Raw genomic sequence first — 22,535 nt, 5'->3', positions numbered from 1 at the left:
ACATCCAGGATGCCCTGAAACCGGCCTCCAGGGTCCAGGGCTGGCCAGTTCCAGTGCTTCCAGCCTCTAAGGGGAGAAAACAAGGGGCTCTTTCTTCTGGAAAGTAGAAATGGAATCCATACACTCTACCTATAATGCAATTGTCCCCGTGAGGAATGACTCTGATCTGAAATCAGCAGCTTGGTGAGACATGGCTACCCTTTGGTGTGTCCTGAATATGTGTTTCTTTGGGCATTCAGGAAGCGCTATCAGTTGTGAGCGAGGACCAGTCATTATTTGAGTGTGCCTACGGAACGCCGCACCTGGCTAAGACAGAGATGACCGCGTCCTCCTCCGGCGACTATGGCCAGACTTCCAAGATGAGCCCGCGGGTCCCTCAGCAGGACTGGCTGTCTCAACCCCCCACCAGGGTCACCATCAAGATGGAATGCCACCCTAGCCAGGTGAACGGCTCCAGGTAAGGTGACTGCTGTGCCCCACCGTTTCTGTCTCTGTGTCCTGGAAAGGCCACGAGGGATCAGTCTCCGTTGTCCCAGATGGGCCCAGAAGTGGAGCCCATTGGCCGGGAGCCCGAGGGCGCACAGAAAATGTGCTCACCCGTGGTTTGTGGTGCGGATAAAGGTTGTAAAACCAGGAGGGTATTTACCAAGAACTCTTCTTTGAAGATGTGGTGTTCAGTTCTATTTCCCAGGCACTGGGAGGGGGCCCTCACCCCTGCCCCCGAATGGCACAGTTCATCTCTCAGGTTTTATTGCCTGGAAAATAACGCTGTCTTCAGTTTCGGAGGAGAGAGCGTGTCTGCCAGTGGCCAGACAGCGTAGCGCAGGTCCGAACATGTGACTGCCGTCCCCATCTGTCTCCAGCCCGACCGTCCTTCCCTGCTGTCCCCTTCTCTCACCCTTCTTCTCAATTCATACTTCACGCCATGCTCCGTCTCCAATAATTATTTTCTTAAGTTTGTCACAAAACTGTAGCTGTCACTTACAATGCGTTATCTAATGCAGAACTCTTCTGAGCACAAAGCAGCGTAGAAGGTAGTTGTGAAAGGTAAGGTTAATCTCTGTGATGGTGTACTGTCCTGTGTATAGCCAGGCAAAAGAGCACTACATCTCGGGGTAAGGAAAGGATGACTTCTTCTCTTGCACAGCCTGCGTGTCTACCTAAAGTCACAGGGACGGATTGCAGCTTCTCAAGCTTTATGGGGTATAAAGCTGTTTACCTCCAGCACCCCTTCAGAGTCCTAAGCAGCCCAGGAGGAATGCCTGTCCGTGTGTGATGGACGAGGAAACCAACTATCGGGCACTTTCTGGCTAACTCAGAATCACCACTTAAATGGACTCAGAGTTTGGGTGTAAACCAGAGGGTGTTGGACTCCACGCCTAGAACATTTTCCACTTGGAGGCCGTGATAGGGCTTCTGTTATGTCTGTGTTTAATGCTAAGATGTTTGAGTGCTGTGTTTAGGGGTGCTGGAGACCGATACAGCACCTGCTAGTGGGGTGCTAGGGAAGAGGCCGAGTCACAGCCCCTCGCAGGGGCCGACCACGTGTCACAGGCAGAGGGGGGTTGCCAGGCTGTCCTGGACTCCGAGGATCTCGTCTCTTCCGGGCGTCTCGCTGACAGACCTCACTCTGTGCCGAGTGCCCTGCCGCCAGTCCTAGAGGCGAACTCAAGGCAGGCGCATCTCGGGGCTTCCAAAGCCACGGAGAGTAAATAATTCAAGTACGCAGCTTACCGCCAATCCTGTCCGATCCTGTCCACCATCAAGCCTGAAATGGCGCCTGGATCTGACTGCGGCTGAGTCCTGTGACCCCAAACCCCCAGCGTTGCCATGGGGGAAGCTGAGAGCAAGAGGGAGTTCTCCAGCTTTTCTTCTCCAGAGTGAATTTCTTTCTCCCGGAAGTGCGCTGCGAGCTGTGAGTCAGAGGGTGGGACTGAGCGCAGCGAGGAACCCTCAGGGCTTCTGTCTCCTGGCAGGGAGCGCGCACGTGCCCTGCGCTTGTCCCCAGCCAGGTGTAGGAAGAACCCCCTGGACTTAGGCAAAGCGGACAGTGAGAAGGCGAGAGGAGCACTGCAGAAATAAAGGGTCCCTTGTTCTGCCAGCACCACTCCTGAGCTTAGACCATCCGAAGCAATCCACGTTCCACGTGTGGGAGAAGGGCCAGCGCTGCTCTCCAGTGTCACCCAGTGTCACCCAGTGTCACCAGTGCTGCCCAGTGATGCCTTTGGTTGGTAGTGATGTCCGGGCCTGGGGCAGGCTTTCCAGCCACGGTTTCCTCAGAGCCCTAGGACAGGTCCTAGGGACACTGGACATCTTCTGGGAAGGGAACAGTGGGGTCTCTCTCTTTTTTTTGTACCAGGAATTCAACTCCGGACCTGTGCTTGCCAGGCAGGTGCTTATGCCACTGAGCTATATCCCTGGCCCTGAACTATGGGGTCTTGGAACTGTCCCAGGCCTCCTGGAATTCCTGCACTGCTCAGAACCCTCCCACCCACTGTATCTGAGGTCCCGGTGGGCAGTGCCATGTGGGAGCCCTGCTCAGCGTCCGGTCCATCCATGGGCATCAGTGTAGCAGGAGGTGGCTTGGGAGCAAGGTTTACCCCACCTGCCTTTAAGCAAGGTCCTTGGGGACTTTGGTGGCTAAGTGTGACATAAAGTTGTGCTGAGGCACCTGGTGACAGATTGTCCTGGAGCACAGGCCTTGGCAGCTGTCGGTCCCTTCTGCAGAAGAGATTTCAGGGACCAGGCCTGAGTCTGCCAGAGCTTAGTATTCTGCTGGGTCTCGGGGGCACTGGCCTGGTGTGTCTGATAGGTTCCGCAGAACCTAAGGGACACTGGACTGTTCCAGGAGCTTTATTTTAAGGAAGTGACTCACGTGTCTGGGGGGCTGGTGCAGCTGACGTCCACCGGCAGAGTCTCTCCTTCTCTGGAAAACCTCAGGGTAGGCTTTCCACTGATTAGGCGAGGCTCTCCACAGTCGCCTTTGGTCAAGGACAGCTGATGGCAGCTGTTACTTTTTTAAATGCCTCCATAGCCACACCTACTTTAGTGTTTGATCGAGTCCCTGGGGAATGTAGGGTAGTAAGGACGACGCAAAACACTGGCCACCACGCCTGATGCCATGTTGTGGTGGCCTGATGCCATCTGTGGTATTTGGAGCCCTCTCCTCCTTCAGACCTCTACCCTGCTGTACTTAGGGTATCCACATCCCTTATACTGCAGGGGCTCAGCTTGGCTGGGCAGGAAACAGGAGGGGGGCTGTGATCAGACAGGGGACTCCCGGGGACCCTAAAGGCTCCGTGGCCTCAGAGGCCCTCTCCAGGGCCCTGCATGCAGCCAGGTGGTGCAAAGGAAGGAACAGCATTTGTCGTGGAGCTGGGCCACCTCACCAGCCGGCTCAGAAGTGGCCCGGGTAGCAGACAGGTATGCTAACCTGCTATGCCCCTCATGTGTGCTGGGCCCAGCTCCCCAAAACAAACCAGAGTGTGTGTTCACTCTGCCCTCTTCCAGGGCCCATGAGGAGGCACCTGGGCCTGACCAGCCTGCCAGGGTATCAGGGTGGAGGCCCATGGGCCACAAGGGTCTCCAGTGATAGATGCTCCCTCCGGCAGCCCACCTCCAAACTGCCTTGCTTTGGGCTTCCGAGCAGGGGCTGTTCTGTAGTGTTCTGGAATCGTGTGCAGGCGAAATCACACACATCCGCAGCTGGACTTAGCTGGGCCACGTGGGCCGTGACCCGGGGTGTCACTGCCCTTTCGCAGATGCCTGTCAGGGTGGGAGAGGTACGCTCTGTGGCGTGAGGTGTGGTCAGAGCACAGCCGCCTCCTTCCTCACAGGGCCCCAATCCTGGGCAACGGCCCTTCGTCCCCCCCGTCCGTCCACCCGTTGCCCACAGGGGAAGGGCCGAGGGCATTGGATGGCAGAGGAGGGATCTGCCTCCTGAGGTAGTGGTGGAAAGCTGTAAAACCTCAGCCCCGACGTGCTTATGAGCTCCTGAAATGAAATACACGTGGTAAAATGCGATCTGTTGCCGCTAGACTCGCGCTTTTGTGAAACATAATAAAAGCAAAGCAGGAGAGAAGGGGAGCGTGCTTCGCAGCTGGCAGGGAGGCTGCGCGGGTCTGGCTCAGCACCTCTGCATCAGCTGCCTTCTGCAGACGCAAACCTGGCAGCGTGGTGCAGACCCGGGCTGCACTTCACCCCGTCGTCCCCAGCCTCGGACGCAGGCACCCTGAGCCATCCCACGGGACGCAGGGCCTGAGGGTCCTTCAGCGAGCCCCTGGCTGCAGGCTTCAGTGTGCTGGGGGAGTTCTGAGCCCTGGCCCTTGCTGACAGCAAGATCAGCCCCAGGTCAGTAAACTGTCCCCCGTCGCAGCGGGCAGCACTGCAGTACTCACCGCAGTACTCCCTGGGCTCCTGGCCGGCAGAAGGCCATCGGGTGCCAGTGGATGTCACCTTCTTCTTTACAAGGGGGATAGTGACTCTGGGGAGCCCCCTGCAGGTGGAGCTTAATGAAGGAATGCACCACGCTGTGCTCTGGGCCCTAATCGGGACCCAGCCCGAGCCACCTACAGCCGTGAACTCAGCGGTTCTACTGCGTGAAATTCCCATGGCCCAGTGGTTCTTCAAGTAGGGTCCCAGGAAGAGCCCCCAGAAGCTTGTTCATGTTGTCTATTCTCAGTCCCAGTCCCAGGCCTTGTGAATCCGAAGGGGGAGGCCCTGAAGGCTTGTGTTTTTGGTTTGGGTTTTTACTTTTTGAGTCAGGGTCTTGCTAACTTTCTACGTTGCCCAGGTTGGCCTGGAACTTTTGATCCTCCCATCTTGGCCTCCCTGCTGGGATTACAGGCATCCACCACCGTGCCCCAGCTAGGCTGAGTTTTTAAGGAATGCTCCATGGAACTTGCCGCTCCGTGACCTGGGAACCAGTGATGAGCATGCGCAGTAGCCAGGCAGACACGGCCTGGGAGAAGATAGGAGATGTAGAGGGCTGGCTCCCAGGGAATCTGTCTGCCTAGGTGAGCTGCTTCCTCCTGTCCCTCCCCACCTGGGCCCATCTGTCCCTGTGGTCGGGGAAGCAGACTCCTGTGAGTGTGAACAGCTCTTGCCCTGCTCAGATATGAGATGCTTTGGACCTGGTTTCACAACGTGTGGCGTCTGCAGTGTGATGCTGGAAAGGGAGTTACAGGATTGGTCCAGCTTGGCCTCAGACACATTGCTTATTTAGGGGCCCATGCACTCATTCTGTAGTGTTTACTGAGCACCTACTCTATGCATGGCTATCCTTGGGATACAGTGATAAAATACACAAGAGAATTGTGCCTCACTAAGTTCACTTCCTAGCAGGGAAGAAATCATTCAGTCAGATAACTTATTCACGTAGCTAGCAGATGATATCATGGCTGGTGCTTAGCAGTTCTTGATGGGGTGACCCAAGAAGGTCAGTCGCCCCTGAGAAAGTGACATGTGAGTGATACTGGAGGGAAGGCTCAGTGCAGAGGCCCTGTGGTCAGCCTGAAATGCCAGTGGCCACTGTGCGTGACATTTAATGACCAAGGGGAAGAAGGCTAAGTGACTAAGTTGTCCAGGCTGGGCTTGAACTTGTGATCCTCCTGCCTCAGCCTCCCAGAGTGGTGAGATTATAGGTGTGCCCCACCATCAGGAGATGTTTGCCACGGTCATGGGGCCACATTGGTCAGTGACACTTTGCCTCTCCCGCTGTGCCAGCCTGGGGCCACTGGGGGCTCCCAGCAAAGGATGAGCACAAGCAGGGAGACAAAGAGGAAGTGAGGTGGGCTGACCTCAGTTGTGCCATGCAAGAACACCACTAGGAAAACCCTGAGCTTGCAGCCCCACCCCCCACCCCCGCAGCGACAGCCCAGGCGCTGGGCCAGAAACTTGGCTCTGCCGAAAACCAGGTAAAGAGGGAGTCGCTTGTGCCTCCCTGCCCGGCGCGGTGGATCTCGGCTCATCCAACCCATGGGGCTCCAGCTCACTGACCTCGTCCGAGGGCAGGTTTGGCAGCAGAGCAGACACTTCTGATTGGGCTCCTGGGCGATCGCATCCTCTCTCTTGCCCTCTGAGAGACATCAACCCCAACCACCAATCGCATCCTGGTTTCTTCTACATGCTGCAAATTTTAAAAACATTTATTTGCCCTCTTGGCATGGTGGTGCACGCCTGGAATCCCAGCTCATGGGAAGCTGAGGCAGAAAGCTCACCAGGAGCGCAAGGCCAGTTTGAACTAGACAGTGAGGCCCTGTCTCAGAAAAAATACTGATTTCCCTCTCGTTTTGTGTTACTTCAGCAGATCCGTTAGTGCCCTCCCCTAACATTAACTTCACACCGCGTTTCCATTTTTAAAATAGCACGTGCAGCAAGGAGACCTACAGTCTCACTATTTCAGTGGCCTTTGGTAAAGCTGGCCTTGCTGGGCTGGGATTAAAACCGGGGTACTCTCATTTTAGGTGTCAGCCACTCGTGCTCCCATTTGTCACCATGCCGCACAGGCTGCTTTGCTGGGACTGCGAATGGATCCATTCGAGGTCTTGGCTGATGGGTTTTTGAATACCAGGCAAATTAGCTCAATGCACTAATAGAAGCTCTCGTTTTTCCTGCAACCCTCCATTTAACATTTGATAGTGGTTCCTAGGCCTGGGTGCTTCCCTGGCCGGTTTATTTTGACTTCCTGGGTGTGACGTCCTGTATATTCTTCTGCCCTTTCTTGGGACTTTCTGCACTGCTTTAGCACAGTGAGCCTCTCCCCACGAATTCCATTCGCCCTGTCTGCTCAGGGTGCTGACAAGATTGGCATAGAGGGCCCCAAATTCAGCCTGGCCGCCTTCCGGGCTGTGGGTGGTGTGGCGACAGAGACTTTCCAACTCATAATTTCTCCGAACTCTCCCGGTCAGTGCTTTATGAAGCTCAGGCTGCTAGAATGAAAGGTCATAGACCAAGGCTTAGGGACAACACAAACATTTCCCGTGGTTCTGGGGGCTGGGGAGTCCCCGTGGGCGAACTGGCAGATTGGGCTCACAAAAGTGGTTTATTTATTTATTTTTTTTTAAAAAGAGACAAAACAAAACCAAACAAAAGCAATACAGAATTTCAAAACAAGATGATAGGAAATTAACAATGGTTATTATGTTGCATACTGTTATCTTCAAAGTAGTTGTTCAGATTACCAGATATAGGCATGCAAAATTGATCAAACAATGTAAGCACTAACTGTTCCTTTCAATGAACTAATAGAAATTAGTAGTATAATTATCTTGGCTATCTTATGTGTATATATACATATTTTTTCCTTCCTTCTTTTTTCCTTTCCTCCATCCCAGTTGTTCTTTCCTTTTGAGCAGTTTCTTTCCCTTTCACAGTATCTATTGTACATTTTGGACCTTATTTACTCTTTCAGTTTTTTACGGTAAGGAGACAATGCCATGTTTATACATGTGGGTCTGGTTTATTTCACTTACGAGTATGGTCTCTAGTTGTGTTCATTTACGTATAAAAGCGTTGAGTTTATCTTTCTTTATAGCTGAATAGTACTCCACTGTATAAAAATACCACAGCTTCTTTTCTGAGAGAGGGAGGATCTCGCTATGTAGGCCAGGCTGGCCTCGAACTCACAACGAATTTCTGCCTCAGCCTCCTGAGTGCTGGAACGAGAGGTGTGTGCCACCACACCCAGCCTTGACCTTTGCAGAGGTCAGTTTGCTTATTGCAGGACGGAGTCCTGGATGGGAAGAGGGAAGGGTCAGGAAGGGCCACGAGGTCTCTGCTCCCGCATCCTTGTCTGGAGGAGGCGTTTCCTGGTCCCTTCTCCTCCGTCACTTGTTTTTGCTCTCGGGGGTGGGGGGAGCAAACACACTGTTTTATAGCAGAGCACACAGGACAATTAGGATCTGAGTGGACTCCCTGGGCCACCAAGAATGTTGTCACTGGTGAGGGGACAGTGCTTTGGCATTGTCCATTTTGAAAGCCAAGTTATTTTGGTTAACCAGAATTGACATAGACAATCATTAGAATAAAAACCTCAAGCACTATAATGGCTGTTTCCTCTCTCACAAATCAAAGTGTTTTAAGCAAAACTAAAGGAACTCTTAAGACAGAAAAATACCACACGCAATCTTGACCACTGAGAGGGTTGTAGGAATTTTATTCTGTAGAAGGTTTGACTTCCAAATGGTGCACCCCCAAATGATGCATCTCCCCCCAAATGATGCGTCTCCCCACCAGTGCCCCAGGTCTAAATGCAAGAGGGGGGCTTGCGAGCTCCTTCTTTCAGTTACGACAGTAAATGGGGACTCAGGAATGGAACTTTCACAAGGCAACTCCAAGCCGCGGAGTGTGTCAGGGACAAAGGACTCACTGTTTGTGGCTCTTTAATTAATTTTGTCTTCAGCTGCTTCGGAGAAGGGGGCAGGGACAGGGCTGTTGGGAAGAGGTAGACATTCCAGGTGTAAGAGAGCATATTTAGTAAGGGTAAAAATAACAGGCAGCTGTGAAGTCAAACAGCTACAGTTTCAGTCTGAGCCAGAGTTGGACATGAATCACAGCCGAACCCCACCCGCCGCTCCGCCGTGGGGTCTGAAGCAGCTTTTCCACCGCCTCTGATTCAGAAATAAAACAGAGCCACAAATTAGCCTGCAGCTCTCCAGACAATCTCCCCCTTGTCTGAGGTCCTAAAATACCCTGTGCGGAGACTTACTTCCATTCACGCTGTGAAGCTGGACCAGAAGCGTGCTGGGTTAGGCTTTTTACAGCAGAGCAGCGGTGGGTTTGTACACAGGTTTGAGCCAGGCGGAGAGCGTCGGTCCTCGCAGGTGTCCCTGGCGGAAGTGACCTTTGCCCTTAGCGTGGTGCTGTCAAAAAGGACCTGCACATGTCTTCCCCACATCCTTCTCAACGGGGTCTTTTTCCTGTGCAATAACTCATCCGCTCCAGAGAACATTCAGGGAGACGGCGACCCTCGAATAACAGTCACAAGCCAAAGACCGCGGTGCATGGACATGCGCTTGCCTGCCTGCACGGAGTCTACTGAGGCATAATTATGAGCCAGGTGCCAGCAACACACACTTGCACACACGTGCGTGCACACATGCATGCATACATGTGCATGTGCAGAATGCTGTTATGTTAATTCGTATGATGTTTCACAGTTTGCAAAACATGCTCTCATGCACCGAGGGACTCCCCTCCCGGCCACCCCGAGGAGGCACTCAGCCTGTCTATGAATGAAGACGATGAGCTCCAGTTGTGACTCATCAAGATCAACCAAGGTCGACACTGGTTTCCCAGTTCTAGACGGGGGCTTTCTACTGCACCACAGTTGGGGAGCAAGGGGCTTGGGGTTCAGCTGGGGAGATTTCTGCATGAAGTCCTTCATCCCTCACCCATCTCCAAGACACCAACTGAGAAAATGCACTCGCAGAGTTGGTGACCTCAGAGGTGACCTTTCAGGTGGGCATCAGCTAGACAGGGGCAGAGGCACCGGCACTGAAGGCAGAGGGACCCTTGCCTCTGAGAGTAGAGCTGCCAGAGGACCCCTGCCCCAAATCCCTGCAGCAAAAGCCAAAGCCCAGGTTGGGAGAGTGGCCAGGATGATGTGAAATGTGATCTTCAGGGGTAGTGTATGTGGCATCAAACTGAGGGGCTTGGGGCATTGGCCCCAGGAGATCAGGGCCCCTGCTGTGTCCCCAGCTTCTGGGGCAGCGCCCAGCAGAGAGCGGTCCATGCATAAGCGATAAATGATGGGACGAGTGGAGGGGCCCAGACCCGCTGCCTGAGAGTTTCTAGGGAGTTCAGGTTTATCCTAAGGCACTGGGCCCCAAGGACACGGGAGGCTGGGCGTGGCTGGCTTGGGTTGTATTTGGGGAAGAGGTAACACATCCCCAGGAGAGCAGATAACTTGGAGAGGAAAGCTTGGGAGTGGCCCGGGAGCATCGGGTGGAGAGAGAAGGTATCTCCAGGGTCAGAGGAACTCAGAGGAAGGGGAGGGGGATGAGTCTTGGAGAGCAAGTTGATTTTCCACAGAACTAACAGGGTGGCCTCTGCCCACTTAAAAAAGATGGGGTGGCTTCCCAGGTTCCATTTGGACCTGGCTTGGACTTTCTCCAAGGCCCATAGCCACTGTTAACTGTTGGGAAAGGAGGCTGAATCACAGGCTTCATGTGGCCAGAGAGCCCGGGGCTGTATTTGGTGACCTGCTGGGATAAATGAGGTCCATTCACACTCACAAGGGCTGGCTGGGAGTCCCGGCCGGGCTCCGGCGGTGGAGCTCAGCCTGGGCCCGGTGGGCCGTTCCACCGCGGGCGCTTTCCATGACGGAACCCGCCCTGGTGAGTGGGCTTCCATGTGAGAAAACCGATGTCAGATGCCAAGTTTATTTTGTTTTTCAAAGACCAAAGACCTCCTTTTATATTTCTCAGTATGTTTTTACAAGCACATGACGTCTTTTTAAAAGATATTATGTATAGACAGAGCTAAATGAGGCTTTCATCCTTTGCTGGGCTCCACCTCGTTTTAAACATCAGGTGGGCCCCTTGGCCGTGCTCTGGCTTCTGTCCTGGGCCTCGATTCTCTCTTCTGGGGCCTGATCTGACACAGCGCCAGCCGCACCCTGTGTCCCTGGCGTGAGGCCTTTGTGTCTGGTTTCCTTTCCCACTGAGGAATGTCTGACCCTCACCTGGGTAGGACGAGCACCATGCCGAGTGCCTCCGGGAAGCAGTGTTGGGAGGAACAGATGGCTTTTGACTAGAAATTGAGGGGACTTTTTGTTAATCAAACGTCAGAACTCATGTGTGCGTCTAAGTAAACTTGGCATCGTCTGAGTTTTCTGGGCTGCTCCTCCGTGACTGTCATCAAGACTGCTCCGAAAATCTTTTATGGAAAACACCCACTAGGGACAAAATGGCGTCTTTTGAGGGCCCATGCGGTCGTGTCTGTGAAAGAGACCCCTCATGAGGTCACCAGCGAGGTCTCATAATGTGGAGTTAACTGGTGTGAGTTCTGACCCCTATCCCTCTGCCTCTGCTTGTGTGACCTTGGACAAGTTATCACCTGCGCAGCCACTGCTGGTTAGTAGTAAGTAATACACCCGCTAGTTCATGACAGGACAGACACATCCCGAGAAACATGTCCTGATGGGGCTGGGGATTTAGCTCAGCGGCAAAAACGCCTGCGTGGCAAGCACAAGGTCGTGAGTTCGGTTCCCGGTACCGGAGAAAAACCAAAAAAAGAAAAAAAAAAAAGAAACATGTCCTGAGTGAGCTTGTCATGGTGTGAACATCTCAGAGTGTATTCTCATCAGCGATTTGGTCACAGTATCACCAGGTGACATCATCTAATGGGACCCGGTTGCATGGGCTGTCTGTCACCAATGGAAACCTCCTTATGCAGCACCTAGCCGTATTTATCCTGTGGAATCCTGAGGATGAAGTGAACTCATAATAGCTAAAACATAGCACTTATCATGTGCCAGGTACCTGCTTTTGAATTAATGGTAGAAGAACACGACAAAGCATATCAGATGCCTCGGAAATTTTGCTAAATTTAACATGAGAAAGTGGACAAGCTACCAAGTCCATTGGGTGCTCATGAAACTGCACAATGAGAACAATGGCCCAAGCCCCCCAAAAGCTGCCTAGACAGGTGGGTGTTTTGCTGATATTAACTCTTCTTCAGGTCCAAGTTCTTGGCCAACATGACCTCACGTGGCAAAGTCACACGAGAAGTTGCTTTCATAGACACAAACACTTCCACTCTTGGGCTGACACCCTTCAGGGGATGGGTTGTTTTTCTGCCTTGCATTTATATTCTCTCAATTATTTATGCTATCCTCATCTCTTATATGCATTTATATAATCTACTTCAAACTCTACATAGTTTGCGAAGCAGCAAGAGAATGAAACATATTCAAAAGCATCACATATACACATGCCTGGCACTCTAGTTGCAGAGGACAACTGGGAGTCCTGGACTAGGGAACAGTTAATGTCAGTAAAGCACCTGTTTACCCAAGCAGCTTTCTGGGCCTTGGGAACAGGGTTTCTTCCACTCTTTCATTACGTAGCTCTATGAGCACCCTCCCAATCAGGCAAGATATCTGCCTCCTCACCTTAATTTAAATTTAGGAAAATGTCCAATTTACCAGATATGCTTTGCCACGGTTTTTTTTTTTTTAGCATCAACTCAGAATACTAATGTGTTCTAAGAAGTTAGTGCTCATGACCTCCAACATCAAAACATATTCTCTAACTGCTATGGAAGGTGAGTATATATTTGAGGTTGAACAGGCCGATTCCCTTGGGCACAGATCTGCAGTCATCAGTAGAAGGTCACCAGCACTCCACTGTCTTCATCGTAAGGGTTTAATCATCTTTCCACACTATTTCTTGACTTTTTACAGTGATCATAATTATGGCCAAATGCCATGGGAAAATGAAACTGCTGCAGCAGCTAAATTGCTTAAGGTGTGTGGTCGTGAGCAGGTTAGGAAGATCTTGGGTAGAGGCAGCCATCTTTTCGGTGCCTTCTTGTAGGCAGCCATCCTTTTGGCACCCTGGCCACTGTTTTTTCTTTCTTAAGTTTTTATTCTGAGCCAGCCTTCCCTACTTAGGCGGGCGCACCCATTAGGAGAATTCTGCTGCTGTGAGAGAGGGAGGTACTGTCTTCCCAGCTCGTGTGCCTTCAGCTGATGTCCCATATTATCTGGAATTGTCTATACCAGTGTTTAGAAGGTCAAAATAGAAACTGGACCTAGAAATGTGGGTTTGAGAAGATGGTGAAGATACAGTGATTTTTGTACATCCTTAAAGGAAAGTGTCTTTGAGAATGATGCCTTGAACCGTGCTTATTGCAGTAAGGAAATGTATGCCCTAAACCGTAAGGTAGATGCATTTCGTAGTAAGCAAATGACTACGCTTTGGACAAGCATGTAGGGAATAGCTTCAGAATTTCTCCAGGACCTGGTGCAACATACACACAGGCAGGTACTGAGAGTGCAGCTGGGAAGGGATGCTCATTGCTGTATCACGTTCAAGGCAATGTGCTGGGTGCTGGTGTCCTCGTCCTGCTGGAGTGGGGCACACGAGGTCCTCTGTTGTCTGTGTGCCCGGCGCAGGTGGAATACAAGGTGTGTGGGAAGTTCCATCCTGGGGCTGTGTGAGCCTTGGAACTCACAATGCAGTATTGGGAGTAAGGGACAGAGTTTTGAATGTGTTCACAGTGAGACCTTTCAAGGCACATTTTTCAATCCTGTGAACCACGGTGAGATTTCTTTTTCTTCAGTGAAGCAGTATCGAAATAGATACCTCTGAAAATTTCCTTTCTTCTGAAGCAGTTGCCTCTTTTCTTATTTGCATCTTGCATACCTCTGGCTCTGTGGCACCCCTGCTGTTCTGAGGCTAGGACATTCCTGGGGCCAGAGTGACAGTGGCAGAGTGAATGCTGTGATGCAGGGACAGCTGCACCAGGGAGTTGCGGGTGCTTTCCCCAAAGCCACATGGACTCTGCCTTCCTGCCCTGAGCGTCTTGCCTCTGTGTGTGAAGCATTCTCTGCGGGGGACAGGGCATTCAAGGTGCCCCGATTTCCATCTCAGTTCTGCCTTGTCCCCGTGCACTGGGAAGCAGAAACAATGACAGCTCTCGCCACACAGACTCTCATGAGGGTCCTCATTGCTAGGCAGGGTGCGTGTTTGTTACATAACTCTTTCCCCAGGGAACTAACAAAGGGAAATAAAATGAGAACAGAACAATCCGGGGCTATTTAATCAGTATTTGTTGACGGCCAGCTTTGGCTTCAGGGTGTCAGTGACCCCGGAGAGTAACCCTTTCTTCTTTGGGGTTAGTTTTCTTAAAGTCATTTAAACACCCATTTAGAATGATCAAAACCACGGCTTCATTCTCTCTGGCTCAGGAACTAAAGCTAAACACAGTGGTGATAAATGATTATATGTATATTTTCATTGCCTTAAAAACATAAGTTTTGTGAATAGGGTCTGATGGTCTTGTTTTTCCGTTTTCCATGATCAAAGCTGGGATGGGAAAACTTAAAGAGATAAATTACAATAAAATGAAAGGCAAATAAGTTACTAAACATTGCCCCTATTTTAAATATTTAGGCATACTTTTGGAAAGCACTGGCAACTTAATAGGTTATCAAATCCAGATTTGATGAAGGTTCTATTTTCATGCCATTGAAAAACTCCTGTAGTCCATGCATGGAGTTCTTGTGCTCTGACGTAGAAATTAAACTACAGAGAATTAAAAAAAATGAAAAAAGCCCATACCTCACAATGTCCTCTATTTTTTAATTCTGTGATGGTGCTTCGTTTATAACAAATGCTCAATAAAAACTGCCTAAATGAGTGAGTGGGTGGCTGCATGTAGACTTCAGAGTTGTCACCACCAACATCTGGCACTATCTGTCATCTAAAATCATTTTCCTAGAGAACCAAACCCTCTCACTTCTCTTTCCTGGTAACTTCCCTCCTTGAGACAAATACACCAAAATATACACGCTCCTCTCAACTCATGGAATTTTCCAAAGTTATAGGAAACCAAGACTCAAGTGAAGATATTCTGTGTTTTGATATTAGGATGGGTCTTTGAGAGATAAACATTTGAAGCCAACAAAAATAGCATCCAGAGGAAATAATGCTGGTGTCGGCAGCATGAGAAACATCCGGGATCTACTCCATGGGAACTCTGTTAGGGTTTTTAAATCTCTGTCCTATTAGTTCGGCTATGGGGATGCGCGGAGCAGGGCCGTGTAGCTGAAGACCCCAGCGAGGCCTCAGTCCCGAGCACCCCTGGCTTTGACCTCCATCCATGGCTGGCCCTGCCTTCTCCTGGCTGTCAGCTCCGAGATCCTTGCACAGACCCCACGCACATTCGCAAGTGAACCTGCCTTTCAGGGTTCCCAGACTGTATCTGCCAACTTTCCATCCCTTTGACAAAATACCCGAGAAGTCAACTTAAAGGAGGAAAAGTTTATTTGGGCTCAGAAGTTTCAGTCCGTGGCCCCTTGGCTCCATGGTTTCTAGGCCAGTGGTGAAGCAGCATCATGCAGGGAGCCGTGGGGGAGCTGGGAAGCAAAGAGAGAGCAAGAGGAAGAGCTAGGGACAAAACATGACCCTTCAAGGCACGTCCCGAGGACCCACTCCCTCCCACTAAGCCACCTCCTAAATTCCCACCACCTCCCAGTAGCCCATGGGACTAGGAACCATGGATGGATGAATCCGCTGATAAGTCAGAGTCCCCATGGCCCAGTCCCTTCCCCTAAGCACCTCTGCAGCTGCCCTGGGGACCGAACCTTTGGCACATGAGCTTTTGGGGTACATTTCAGATCTAAACCACAACACAGATGCTGAAAAACTCTAAAGAGACACCGAGACCCCCAGTCACCCCTTCCTGTCCACACCCCTGCCATTGTCTCAGGGTGTGGAGTGAACTTTTCTACCCTACTTCAGCCCTGTCCCCTCCTGCTCCAGCGAATGTCCTCTTACCTCGAATGGCTTTGACCTTCTCAGACTCGAAGGTCAAGTCCATATCAAACCTGTACCTTTCCACTTCCACAAATTCGCTGCAGAACTCCATCCGACACAGGATGGAGGACACAAACAAGGTTTCACTGCAGTGGAACCATAGCCTTAAATACGGGATGGAAACCTGCAATCCAGAGGAAGTGAAGGCTCCTGGGTCCCCAAGCAGGTAGAAAGAGTATGTGTTGGGAAAGCTTGCCAGGGACTTCCGGAAATCCACCTTAGGAGATATAATTGGAATATGGACACTCCTCTGCCACGATGCCCAGGGTTCACTGTGGCCTGCCCACCCCTGGGTTACTGTCTACGGGTTAACCATCTCAAAAGACATCAGTGTATTTCTTTGTCTCGTGCTTAAGTTCGATTTCATATTTCTCTATTAAGTCTGATATCACCATGTCCTGGAGTTTTCAAATCCCCAAGTCCTCTTTTTTTCCACTTTGTCAGAAAGCCATGTCTGTCTTTATGTGAATGCCTTACTAAGTCGGTCTTGGGGGTCTTTCCCGAGGCCAGCAGCCAACTCCACTCTGCTACTTCCGCTTCCTTCTCCTCTCACCACTGGGGTCCAAGCTCTTGCTGCCTTTCCCAGCTGTCCCACCCTGTTTACCCTTCTGCCTGCACCCAACTGTCAATGCGACTCTCCAAAGCTGCCGACCCTGCGATTGGCTGCAGGGGTGTGAAGTCCAACATTAAGATTTCATCAGAGCCGGGCGTGGAGGCGCACGCCTGTAATCCCAGCTCTTGGGAGGCTGAGGCAGGAGGATCGTCATGAGTTCGAGACCAGCCTGAGCTACAAAGTGAGCTCAAGACCAGCTTGAACTACATAGTGAGACCCTGTCTCAGAAAGACAAAATAAATAAATAAATAAATAAATAAATAAATAAATAAAAGGATTTCATCCTGAGGTTTCAAGGGAAACGTCAGTCCGAATCCTTGCAAAGTGTCCCCGGTGCCACCTCGCGGCATCTGTTTCCTGTCACCCAGGGAGAGTACGCAGCAGCTCAGTGTTCCCTGCAGGGGTCCCCAGGCAGCGGCCACAGACAGTTTCCCATGACGGTTTCAGGAAGAGCTGGCTCATAGCACAGACACCAGGTGGCAGCCCTGTCCCCTCTGTGCTAGATGGAGGTTGAAAGGACTTGAATTTATTCCTAAATGCATCGAGGTGCCAGTGGCTGGTGGCTGGTGAGGGCTCTCTCCTGGGGTTGCAGAGGGCCATGTCGCATGACGGAGAGACAGAGAAACCAGGGCTCTGCTCTCACCCCCTTCTTAGAAAAGCAGTGGTACCACCCCAGGGTTCCACCTGCAGGACCTCATCTAACTGGATTCATCCTGAAAGCCCCTACCTCAAAAAACTATCACACTGGGGGCTCAGGCCTCCACCTGTGAGTTTCGGGAGACACGGATAGTCAGACCACACCGGTGCTTTGCCTGCCTTTCTGCTCCTCTCCCCTCCTTCCTGCCTGGGTTTCTTCCTCCGACCCTTCCTGGGCGCTCTGGGTATCACACGACCCTAGCATCACGCTCCTTGGCTGAAGTAATAGTGAAGAATTTCTCTCCTCTTCTTCCACCAGGAACTCGCCTGATGAATGCAGCGTGGCCAAAGGCGGGAAGATGGTGGGCAGCCCGGACACGGTGGGCGTGAACTACAGCAACTACATGGAGGAGAAGCACATGCCGCCTCCCAACATGACCACCAACGAGCGCAGGGTGATCGTGCCCGCAGGTCAGCGCTTCCCCACGGCCACGCTCCTCCCAGCTGTGGCCGGCTCACACCTCAGATGTCTCCAGTGGTGCCTGTGAGCAGAAGCCCGTAGGAGTTTGTCCACACAGGGTGACATGGTCGTGTTTACTGGCTTTCCCAAAAATGAGCCAATAAGAGCAAACATACATACACATATGTGCATGTGTGTATTAGGTTCTCGGGACATGTGAGAGAACGAGGTGTGGTTCCCAGCCCTTTATTTGGACAGAATTAACATACATGGAGAGAGAGAGAGATAAGAATTAACACACATGGGGAGAGAGAGAATGTCCAGCAAGCTTGTGTCTGCTTCCTTACACACACATGCACACACATGTGTCTATATGTGAGCGTATGACCATGAACCGTGATCTTTCCATGGAGGAGTTGCTCTTCCTCTGAGGCTGCTTGGTGGTAAATAATCTGTCTTTTGTGCAGTCTAATTGTAATAGGTGGTATGTTTATTTGCTCGTTACTTCTTCTTATCCAGCAAAATAAGAAGTTGGCGCTGTATATTCATCCCTCACATTGTCTTAGAAATCAAGAGTTGCAGTTATTATGACTGCAATACGGATTATAATAATCAGTATAATTCTTTCTCCTGGAAGTCATTCAGATTCAACCCAAAGGAATAGCTCTCTTAAGTTTGAGAGTAAAGCTCAGAACTTATTTATTTAGTGAAACTAAAGGTAGTAGAAAGAATGGCTTGCAGTTTCTCACAAGTTGTGTACTACGTAAAACTATGCCTGTAACAATAATAGTACTTTTGCTATCTTAGGCAGCATTAACCGTATCCTCTCATGCAGTCTGGGGAACCAGGTACCCTGATCCCACTGCCCCACTGAGGAATGTGAACCTCAGGGAATCTGACTGGAAGCCAAGTGCGTAACCCCCACCTCTCTCATTCCCCCCAGCTGTGGCTGGGCTTTGGGATCAGCAAGCCCTGGGTCCATTCATCCTGCAGCCCTGTCCTCATCGGAGCTCTGTGCATACCTGGCCTCCTGGGGTGAAGGCACTGTCCCCACTGTTCCTGCAGGAGTCCCCCACCCCGCCCCATGGCACACAGTCCCTGCCTGTCTTATCTTTCTTTATCTCCCTCCTGCCCACCTGGCTTATGTCACATGGTGATGTAGAAGCTGCCCTGTGTTCTCGCCCCTGATAGGATGTAAGCCCCCTGAGGCTGCACCTCCTGGCCAAGTGCAGTAGGAACTCCGTGAACACTAACAGGGTGCTATGTGCTGAAAAATGGGTGGCCCACTTAGGGACTCCCTACTATCAAAGGGGTAGGAGGTGTCATGGGTGACGCACACAGGTCTACTTCCCCTCATTCCTGGGCTCCCAGAATCACCTCTACAAAATGCCCATCCCCTCGCACACTCACTGGCAAAGGTCACACCAGCGAGTCCCTGTGCTTTCTGCCTGGGAGACTGCAGGGTGAGCATGGGGCAAAACATCAGACTTGGTTTCTCCTTAGGTTTGCTACTGCGTGGCTCTCAGCTGACTGCCTGGCTGGAGCTGCGTGGACACAGGGGGTGTGAGAGGAATCATCCAGTTCAGGCTTGGCCCGGTTAGTGTGGGGTACAGTTGCACTGGGTGGAAAAAGATGGAAACACAGTGACCCAGATGCCCGTTCCTGATGAGTGGCACCTAAACCCAGCTTGACAGTGGGTGAGTGGGACAGGGATGTGGAGGGGCAGGGTAAGGAGACTGCTGTTCCAGATGCTGGCTGGACATAAGGGGGGAAGTAGAGACACCAAGAAGCCTTCCCAGCATGCCCCCAGCCTCCTGCCTGAGAAACGTCCTGTGTTCCGGGAGGCCGGCCACAGGTTCAGTGCAGGGGCCGTGGGAGGAGCATCGCTCTTGCTCCTGGTAGATCAGTGGGGGAGATGATGCCCGAAGGTGGGGTTGTCTTTCTATGATGTCATCCACATGCTTGGATGTCACCGATGTCCAGTTTTCAGTGGGACCAGCTGGACTCTTTCTACAGAAGTACTCAGAAAGTAGGAGAGATTTTAATGCTGAACTGAGGCCAAGGGCCAGTTGAGTCAAGTTGGAGAAGGAGCATTTCTTGCGTGGAGTAGGTGCTCGGTGAATGTTGGGGGCAGCATGGGCCAGGGCTGCCTGCTTCCTGTTGGGTTTGGTGTGAGACTGCCTCTGCCTGCGCCTCCGCAGCCAAGTCTTCTTTCTGCTCTTCCCGCCTCTGGTTGCTTCATGCTGAGGCCGGCAGTTATTCTGTTAGCCGTGTGTGTAAGAGAGCGCACTGTGGCTGATTTTGCAAGTTATGAGTCTTGCAGTTATTGGTCAAGCTTCAGGTATGTGTGCTCACACACACACACACACACACACAGATGCACACATGTGTGGGGTTTCATTGCACAATGTGGACAGTCTCCAGCATGGCCTCACAGTGACAGGACCCCAGGCGGTGCTATTGGCTGTCACACTCGTCCCTTTGGCTCTGACACCAGGCATACTTTGGGTGGGGCGTGCCCTGTGTATGCACAATTCTCCAGCACTGGTTCTGGCCCAGTTTGCAGAGTCCCTGCTCCTTAGACCCACTGCTTGGCACCTGAAGTGGGAAATTTTTTAATCTTTTTTGGGTTTATTCCCGGTACTGGGAATTGAACTCATGACCTTGTGCTTGCCAGGCAGATGCTGTGCCGCTCAGCTACATCCCCAGTCCCCCGAAGTGGGAATTGTAGAGATAGCCAATGAAAAACCCATTAGACCACGAACTGCTCCTTAGGTGTTGATTACAATCCATGAACTCCACGCTGACATTCTTCTCCTGGACATAAACACGGTAATACACACATTCGAGAAGTTGGCTTGTGAACTGAGTACCTTAGTGACAACACAAAGGTCTTGAATGCGTTGTCTGGGTTTGTATGCAGGTCCAGCCTTGGAGCTCAGCTCTGAGAAGTGATTTTCTCTGGTATTGAGACTCACTTTTCGCTGAACTCAAGAGCCATGAAGAAACCCATGCACTTTCCCTCACGAATCAGTATGTGCTGTCATTTGACATATATATGCTGCCTCCTGTTGCAGAATGAATTTAAGAAAGTCACATAAATATACCCAAAGGCCTAAGGTAGAAATAACTTTAAAACAATTGGTAAAAACTGTGGGCTAAAGCAGGAGCGTAACAGAGAACAAAACCAGGAGTGAGGCATACATTGTGTACATCTTAAAGCTTGCAAAATGCTGACCAAATGCAGTAGGACTTTCATTTGATATGGGATTTTGTCCCAAGAAACCCTTTTAGAACTGAAGCTATCGTAAGTGGAAAATGCATTTAATGCACTTCACCTACTGACCAGGCCCGCATAGCACAGCCTGTGTAGCTAGACCGGCTGCGAGCGCTCGTCTTAGTCACAGCTGGGTAAAATCATATCCCCTCAAGCCTACTTTACACTAAAGTCGTGATGATCTCATGGAACTTATGAAACACTGCCCTGAAAGTCACAAGCAGAGTGATTGTTCAGGTGTCCAGCCGAGGCCAAGCGCAATCCCTCCGTTCCACAATTGGCACTGGCGCTGGGCTCCACGGGGACCAATGGCATCATGCCCAGCCCCGGGCCTGTGTCTGTTTCTCTGTGCTCCTCCCGATAGTCCAAGATGAGTGTGTACCCGAGGAGTCTCACTGCCAGGTGTTTGCAGCGCAGCCTCGCACGGCTGTGGACTCAGATCAGTGTCTGCGGAGAATGGAGCAGTGTATCCTAAACGCGTGTGTGTCGTGGTGTCTCATGGACATCCACCGCCAAGCACAGTGTCCTCCGGGTGCGGCAGTCCTCCTGCCTGCCCCAGGTTCCTGGGGCGGCTGCTGCCTTTGAGATCCTGGCGGTGCCCACAGGCTGTGCTAACCAGGCAGGTTGACAAAGGGGAAGACCCAGGCCAGTCACTTTGCTTCAGAGTTGCAAAATGCTGACCAGCTGCAATAGGACCTCTGGTTTTAGCTGCTTGTAGCATTTTGAAAGATGTCTCTATTGCTGTGTTTTATTCCTTAAAATAGGTACTGCTTTTCAAACATCCCTTTTTTTAACTTTTGCACTTTTAGTTTTAAAACGACTCACCTTGAGAGCAAGCCCTTGTGAGACTCAGCAAAGCCGCCTTCATCTCATCCTCCCTTCCTTCATTCACAGAGCGCTTGCTGGGTTCCAGCAGCACCAGTCAGATAGCTTGTGAGATTTCCAGTCCTTTCTTCTTGACCTCCAAAAATCTCAGGATGGGGACTTCTCAGATTGTGTCTTCCTCAGCCCCTCTGTGCTCGGCCACTTCCACTCCCTCCGTGACATGTCTGTCAGCACCCATTACTCTTACGCCAGCCAGAGGAGATCAGACCCATCCGTGTGACAGAGGGAGCGGGTGGCAGGCAGGAGAGAGTGTGGGTGAAGCTCAGTGAGTGAATCACATAAATGTTCGGACATTGGAGCAAGGGAGATCAGAGGGGTCCCCAGTATGGTCTGTTTCCTAAGAGCCTCTGCCATTTTCCTCTGCCGCGTGCTGTCCCCACTGCTGCGATGCCCTTCCTCTGCTCCACAGCCTGCTCAATCTCCAGAGTGTCTCTGAGAGTCACCCTGTCCGCCAAGCCACGCTTCATCCTCCGGCAAACAAATTTATGGCATCTTTCCACTTTCTTATTACCACACTGGGCTTCGTTTCATATTGTATTCTCTAATGCATCCTGGGCCTGCCTAAAAGTCGACTCACCTAAAAATCGACTCCACCAAGGATGTGAGAGTCCTTATGCACTAAGCTCCTGGTGCACATGGGAATTCAGAATCAGCTTTAAAGCAGTTAAAAGAACAAGTGGAAAACTAAGAAAGTATGAAGAGTAAAGACTAGCCAGGCCTGGTGATGCCCGCCTATAATCGCAGCACTTTGAAGGTTGAGGCAGGAGGATTGTGGGTATGTGGCCAGCCTGAGTTGCAGAGTGAATTCAAGGCCAACCTGCACTACATAGCATGACACTGTCAGTGAGAGAGACAGAGAGGGAGAGAGGGAGAGGCAGTGAAGTGAAGTGAAGGGGAGGGAAGGGAAGGGAGAGGAGAAGAGGAGAGGAGAGGAGAGAAGAGGAGAGGAGAGGAGAGGAGAGGAGAAAAACTTAAGAAGTGCTATGACTTACCAACCGTGACTTAGCCAAACCATCAATTATCCTGCAGTGTTCACTGGGGAAACTCCATTCATGTCTTCTCTGGCCTTACTACTGGGATACTTTTTGCTGACCTGCAACTGTGATTGTTTTAATCTCT

General features: G+C 51.2%; 1 protein-coding gene across 4 annotated transcripts in view; it reads left to right on the top strand.

Annotated features, from left to right (window-relative positions):
• Erg (v-ets avian erythroblastosis virus E26 oncogene homolog) overlaps positions 1-22,535 on the top strand; it is a 241,204-nt gene that overhangs the window by 185,387 nt on the left and 33,282 nt on the right. For all 4 annotated transcript variants that reach the window (XM_013504784.1, XM_005375761.2, XM_005375760.2 and 1 more), the window contains 2 exons: positions 240-457; positions 17,114-17,265. In XM_013504784.1, the coding sequence (XP_013360238.1) occupies positions 240-457; positions 17,114-17,265 (370 nt within the window). The remainder of the gene's footprint in view (positions 1-239; positions 458-17,113; positions 17,266-22,535) is intronic.

This window comes from Chinchilla lanigera, unplaced genomic scaffold, assembly GCF_000276665.1.
Source record: "Chinchilla lanigera isolate Chin_1 unplaced genomic scaffold, ChiLan1.0 scaffold00006, whole genome shotgun sequence".
Classification (NCBI taxonomy): domain Eukaryota; kingdom Metazoa; phylum Chordata; class Mammalia; order Rodentia; family Chinchillidae; genus Chinchilla; species Chinchilla lanigera.
This window is presented reverse-complemented; position numbering and strand designations above follow the sequence as displayed.